A 6,951-nucleotide genomic window follows, 5' to 3' on the forward strand; every position below is an offset into this window, starting at 1 on the left:
TTTTTTTTTTTCTTGAACTCCGATTCTGCACGATTTTGCCCCCCTGCTTCAGGGCTAAAGTAAGAGGGTACAAAAAAAAGTGCACAGGGTACATTCAAGTACTCAATGAGTACAATCCAAACCAACAAAAAAAAGTTAGATTTTTCAAACTTCCATGCCAACTTCACATAGCTGAATTATTCAACTGCTTGGGAGACGGTGAAATTTCATTTACGATTTTTTACGAGTTATTGATGCTTTGGAATAATTGATCTGCGAGGCTGAAATTATCAACAATAATTTGAAATTCAGAATACGCGGAACTGAAGATAAAATTGAATTTACAGTTGAGAGGAATTTTTTTGGCCATCCAGATTATTGTGAAAGTCTGAAGATATGACTTGCAAATGAAATAAAAACGCCCGGGAATTTGATATTCCAGATCTGGAGGAATAATTGTAGTAATTCTGGAGGAACGATGGAAGCAGTAACGGAGGAATGATAGGATGCAAGAGGGTAGTACGGCCGTGGCGCTAGCAATGGTGACTCCTGGCTACGATCAGGACCCTGCAAGCGGGGTTGCCGATTACACAGCGCACCAGGATCAGGCACAATTCGAGGCTGACAAAAGGGCTGTATACAAGCATCCATTATTTCCCCTCCTAGCATTACTCTTCGAAAGATGCGAGCAGGCAACCCAAAGCTCCGACAACTCCACCTCCGAAAGCTTCAACATGGACATCCAAGCTTTTGTCCAGCACCAAGAAAGAGACCGAAAGCCATTTCTGATAAATGACCCCGAGATTGACGGCTTGGTAAGACTTATCCATAAAAGCATTATTTTTTTATTCCAATGGGATTGCGGTGGGGAGGAACAGTTGAATGGGATTTGGAGAATAAGTGAGCGTCGTGCGAGTGAAAAAAAAATATCTGAATAATTGTTTTCAGATGATCAAAGCCATTCAAGTCTTGCGGATTCATTTGCTGGAGTTGGAGAAGGTACAGGAATTGTGCAAGGATTTTTGCAACAGGTATATTGGCTGTCTCAAGGGAAAAATGCAGAGCGAAAATTTATTGAGGAGCGATTACAGCCATCATGGCCACGACATGGGACCCTCCAGCGGCAGCAATGGCAGCAGTCCACTCCAGGTTAGACATTTATTACTGGTGAATAAATGCGAAGGCACTCTAACAAACTTACCCCCCAGTCAAATCCCGATATCCACGTAGATATCCCTCTAGAAGAAGAGGTGTATGAAAGCCGATTGTTATTCTTCAAGATATCCGAGTATATCTTAAATTCTCAATTAGTAGGTGAAATTTTCGATGAGTATCTCGGAATCCAGAAGAAATAGCGAAATTTTTGTGGAATACTTTTTTGTAGCTCTCGTTCGGTTCCACATAAGAGATCACGGGGAAAAATTCGGTATTTCTTTCAAATTCAGAGATATCCCTCAATAACCACGAGCTTTATCTTTACCCCTTGTTTCACCTCTTCGTGATGGAACTATCAATCGATATTTAACAAACCATTCAATTTACCTCCTCTCGCTGCTTCGCTCGAGAATTCTTCGAGCCCTCGGAAACATTGCAATCAATTTCAAATTATGTCAAGACAAACAAATAATCACTCGAAAACGTCTAGAAACAAAATTACTGTTCACTCGGATATCTGTAATCAGTAACCAAGAATAACCTGGAAAACCAATCTCTCGCACGAAAATTCTAAAATTCGTGCCACGCTACTAAAAACTAACAGACAATCATAAATAATTAAGCCAAATATCGATAAAACCATCAGCCGAGTGGTAAAACACACTAGATCTGTAAAAAAAACGTCAATTTCCCTCCGCCACCTGAGGGTCCAGGTATCTCAGGTGAATGTCACCAGGGGTAGGTAAAAGCCACCCCTGGGAGTCAATCCCTCCGAAGATGATGAGACAATCAGAAAAAAAATAATAATCCCCGAGGATGGACGTACGATAACGTTTTACCCCTCGCAGCTGATCTCAAAATTAACTCAAGTTAATAAACCAAATAAAGAGAATAAGGTAATTGTACACCTCTTGAGGTACGATAGAATCCCACCCCTGCTCTCTGACGGCTAGATGCGACATATATTTGCCAGGTGCTGTCATCTACAGGCAATGATGTTGAGCCGGGAACTAACGGACTCGGAGTAAGCAGAGGTGATGCACTGTCGGAGAATGGGAGTACATTTAGCCAGGGTGCACTGCAGATTGATGGTAGCATCGTGGAGAGGCCACCAAGGTCAGCATCAATAGCCCAACACTCGGTGAGATCTGACAGCCAGGACCAGGAGGATCCACCATCACCCTCGACAGTCCACGGTAGCACACCCCTCTCACAAATTGGTGCTCATCCCTGCTCCTCTGTCAGTGATATGTACCTGGGTCAAGGTCAGTTTCCCATCCTTAATTGCATCATTACATCCTCGTTTTACCAGCGAAGGGAATTTTTTCACACCCTTTATGTTGAAGCCATATAATTACAGACTTGATAATTGTATTTTCATGAGAATTACTCAATTTTTTCCTCTCTATGTCCTCTGTATAATTGACTCTGCACAGAAATCCTATCAATCGATCCCTTCATCCTAGATCCTCTCATTGATAAAGACGTGTACTTGAACGATAGAATTTACGTTGAGGAGGCTGGCTATTGGGGGCTTGTACCACTTCAGGAGAGGGAGAATGAGTATGGGGATGTCTGTCATACTAACTACGATAAATATTTCGGTATTTATGGGTTTTTGAGGAGGTAGATTATTTTGGTGGTGAGGCAGAGCATCGGGGAATTTGGAGTAATGGAATTTTTTTGGTCAGACATCACTGTTGCAGGCTCACCCTCGCCTGCTGATAGTGGGGACGATGAGGAGGGATGTAATGCCTCGTCCAGTCATTCTGGGGCAAATGGTAGCAGAAAGGGGGGCAGACAGAAACGGGGGGTTTTACCCAAACAGGCCACCAGCATCATGCGGGCGTGGCTCTTTCAACATTTGGTTGTAAGTTGCATTTTTAGCATTTTTTTAATTGTTGGCTTTGAGAATTTTTCAATATTATTTGATTTGGTCAATGGAAAAATTGAACTCTTGAGAGAATTCATGGTAAAAAAAATTCTGTAAAGCTAAGAAAAGAGAATAAACGGTGAAAATTGTAATGTTTCAGCATCCATACCCTACGGAAGACGAGAAACGTCAGATAGCGAGTCAAACGAATCTGACGTTGCTCCAGGTGAACAACTGGTTCATAAATGCCCGTCGACGTATACTCCAGCCAATGCTGGACGGTGCTGGCGCCGAGGCATTGCCACGCACTGGTAAACGCAACAAAGTAATGAAACACGTTGTGCAACCTCAGTACCACCTGCAATCGGTGCAACAAAATTCTGGATCACATCAGTCGTCGCAACAGGGACAACCAAGTGGTTGGCCATCGGACGATTCAGCGAGTGATTCAGGCTCGAGTGATGGTGATGGAGGTGCCAGATCAAAGTATGACAATGACAGCGACGAGGACGATATTCACTGACCTTTGCCCTACAAATCGACGTCGACCTCATCGTGGTACCTTCGTAACCAGTTGCTCATTACAGTATTAAGGTATTCGAGGTTAGATATCGCTTTAACTGTTAAATACGTAATCATTCACGCGATTATCAGGGGTACGTCGAGCCAAGTTGTCACGCTCTCGTGTGGGCGACACTCGGTGTCATTCGGTTTATTTCTGTTATCGTGAGCAAAACCTCGTGCTCCAATCTTCATTCAAAGTTTATTTTTTCTACTGTTTTCAATTATTATGCTGAAGCTTCCTAAAAACTTCCAATTACGTCGAGCGTAGATCCATTAATTGCGAAAATACATCCATCATTTTTTACCTCAGGACTCAATGCAATGTGGCGAATTATTTTGATTGTCACCCAGCCTCGGTTTTATCGCGATATCTCTGGATCTATGGGAAATATTTTGTAGATCTCATTATGCTTCACAGAAAGTTCCTTATAACATCTTTTGCTGGCTCCCCCAGATTCCGAGATACCACTCTTGCCACAGAGCAATTGATTAAATATTTATTAACGAGTAATTAGTGCCATTGGAGAGCGTGTCGACGTTCAACGTATAGTCTTTGTTCAGCTCTGCATCGTCGTGACGTAGCAAAGTGCTGTCCCTCCAAGATAATAATAACGATAAAAAAAAATAAAATTCATGGATTAATATAACTCAACTTAAAATTCAAAATATAACAATTATATTTTTAAACTCTACGTGTCGTCTCGATGCATGTGCCGCAGCGGTAATTTTTTGTCAAGAGGCGCAACGGTACTTGCTGTACATAATTATATACCGAGCGTTTATTAGGAATTTAAAGTACAGAAATATGAAAAATTAAATAATAAACGACAGGTTTTTAAGACTAACTGCGAAAAACAAAATTTGAAATAATATTAATACTATTCATAACGATAGAGAATAATCGAGATAATTATTGTAATGGCGATTAATTCACTGATATCATTTTATCCAGATATTCAAAATTATATATTTTCTTTCATTGTCATTGCGACATTGCCATACGCACGCAGATTATTTTTAAATTATGAAAATGAAAGAGTATGCGCTGTCTGCAAACGATTGCCTCGAGTTTTTCTTGAATTAATAATCAACAGTCCGTCCAGTGCGGTTCAATGTTTTCCAATTAATTTCGTAATTGATCATTTCCCCGGCTGTAGATGGTCAAATGATATTTTTGATATTCTTCCCCAGTGGTCTGCGTACTGTGGCTTTTCATTGGTAATTTATGCTGTTAATGAGGCGGTAAAAATTTGTTTGGAGACAGTGGAGACAGTGAATTGCACGGAAATTATGTTTATTTCATCTGCTATTGAACGAACGTACAACGAACTCTGTAATGTCCGTTGCAGTGTGTGCGCTGTATTCGATTATACAGTTATTGATTCATGGGGGTAGGGCAAATTATTTGCGTCTTGTTGATTGTTTAATTATCTCGGTGATGAGTGAATTAACGAGGAAATGACGTATCCCTCAGAAATAAATTCGTTCGACCAAAAAAATTCCGACTTAAACTCCCTCTTCAAATTCTTATCCCCAAAATTTCAATTGCCGTTAGAAATCATCAAGATCATTTTTTCCTCACAATTTCCGATTTATCTCGAGAACTATCGATTTAACGTAAACAAATGAGAGGACCTTTTTCGTAGCTGATGAAATCTTCAACGGAAAAAGTCTTTTAATATTTTTATCTAAAATCCGTCGTTTCGGAGATTAATCGATATTTATCGGAAGCGACTCATTTACTTCGTTAATGAATTTATCACTGGGACAATTGCGTGATTGACAGTCGTAGCATTTGATTCAGTCGTTGTCCCCTACCCCTGATTGATTCCTCACTTGGAGAAAATAAAGAAACACGACGATTGAAATACGAACATGTAAAAGTATAGGTTTTAAGGCTGAACCATGTATACGTATGTGCTGCGGCACCAGACGACTGTGATAGCTCGGTGGGCGGTGCCCGGCCTCCCAATTCACATTGCACATTGATTAAAACAAATTACTGCTCTACATTACCCTGAGTAACGAATGAAATAAAACAATGATTAGTAAATAAAGTGCAAAGTGGCACTATGAGTTGACTGATAAAAATGTAAACATAATTCACTGAATGACAGCTCTCGATTGAGTTAAACCCCTCAACGCCCAATGATTCAGAATTATTTGAATAAATACTGGAGCACTACCTTGAGATCTTTGATATTAAATTGAACAGGCAAACAACGTGTGGAGAATAATTGCCATAAATTTTTCATTTTGGTCAATTGATTTGAAAAAATTTCACTTTTAAATCCGTTAATTCATCGTATCTTCCAAAAAAATAATGATTCCCTGTTGTATTTAGTTTATTTGATCACTGTTTTATCGAATGGTGTATTGAAATGCCAGACTTCTGTCGACACCTGGAATCGAGGAAAAATCAAATTGAAGATGAATTATAGAGAATTGAACAAATTTTTTCAGAATAATACTATACGATATGGAATTATTAATAAATATACCCTACGGATAAATGCATTGCGTAATTGATAAGACAAGAATAATTGATTGCACGATGATTAATTGGATAATTATGTTCCTCGTGTACATCTCTACGCCATGTTAATTAAGTTTATCGATAATAAATGCCATCACGCTTGCAATGAAGTTGGTTTACTAATTTGGATTTTCTACTCTTGGATTGATATATTTAGAAATCTATCAGTTTAATAGCACGACATTTGCAAAAAACATTGTTCATGGATTTATTAATAAAAAAGGAAACAAAGTCGTACAGTATAATTACATTTAATTGTCATTATTAATTATTAATTCATTGAGCTATATCATAAATTAGTTATTATGACGAAACGATACAAAATGACTGACGATGGTCGACGTAATGAGTTTTTTTCCAGGATTAATATTTTTGGATTGGTAATATTATTTTCGGCTGGAGAATTTTAATTTTGAAAAATTCATCTCACCGAGAATTCATTTTATTTCAATGAATGAATTTTTCGACTGTATAAACAATATCCATTTATTAACAAATTATTGTTCAAGCTTTTTTTTCATGAGGTACTAGAAAATCCTTCAAACATTTTTTCATTGAACCACTGATTTTCGAGATAAATCAGTATTTTAGAAAAATGTAAAATTTGATTCATCTCACTTACCCATTTCTCCTGGATTATTAACAATTGATTCACAGCAAAGATCATAATCTCCCGAAACTGCAATGTTCATTTTTTACATCAGCAATAATTGTGGATAACAAATCCCCAGGAGAAATTCCAAAAACACAATTCTGAGCGAAGAGGTAAATTAAAACCAATCGACTGATTCCCCAGTCGAATTTCTGATAAATCTAGTGGAGAAACCCGCCGTCCCTCCCCCCC

The 6,951-nt window shown here is 38.7% G+C and overlaps 1 protein-coding gene across 6 annotated transcripts in view; it reads left to right on the top strand.

Moving 5' to 3' along the window:
- The window catches only part of LOC105263297 (homeobox protein PKNOX2), a 14,410-nt gene extending 8,055 nt beyond the window's left edge, over positions 1 to 6,355 (top strand). For 3 of the 6 annotated variants that reach the window (XM_011299418.1, XM_011299417.1, XM_011299419.1), the window contains exons 2-7: positions 422 to 794; positions 928 to 1,128; positions 2,108 to 2,399; positions 2,601 to 2,738; positions 2,826 to 3,004; positions 3,168 to 6,355. In XM_011299418.1, the coding sequence (XP_011297720.1) occupies positions 486 to 794; positions 928 to 1,128; positions 2,108 to 2,399; positions 2,601 to 2,738; positions 2,826 to 3,004; positions 3,168 to 3,530 (1,482 nt within the window). In that variant the 5' untranslated portion in view covers positions 422 to 485 and the 3' untranslated portion in view covers positions 3,531 to 6,355. The remainder of the gene's footprint in view (positions 1 to 421; positions 795 to 927; positions 1,129 to 2,107; positions 2,400 to 2,600; positions 2,739 to 2,825; positions 3,005 to 3,167) is intronic. The other 3 variants (XM_011299421.1, XM_011299422.1, XM_011299423.1) reach the window with 3 other exon arrangements.
- Positions 6,356 to 6,951: the final 596 nt, after the last annotated feature.

Source organism: Fopius arisanus, unplaced genomic scaffold (assembly GCF_000806365.1).
Source record: "Fopius arisanus strain USDA-PBARC FA_bdor unplaced genomic scaffold, ASM80636v1 scaffold00014, whole genome shotgun sequence".
Classification (NCBI taxonomy): domain Eukaryota; kingdom Metazoa; phylum Arthropoda; class Insecta; order Hymenoptera; family Braconidae; genus Fopius; species Fopius arisanus.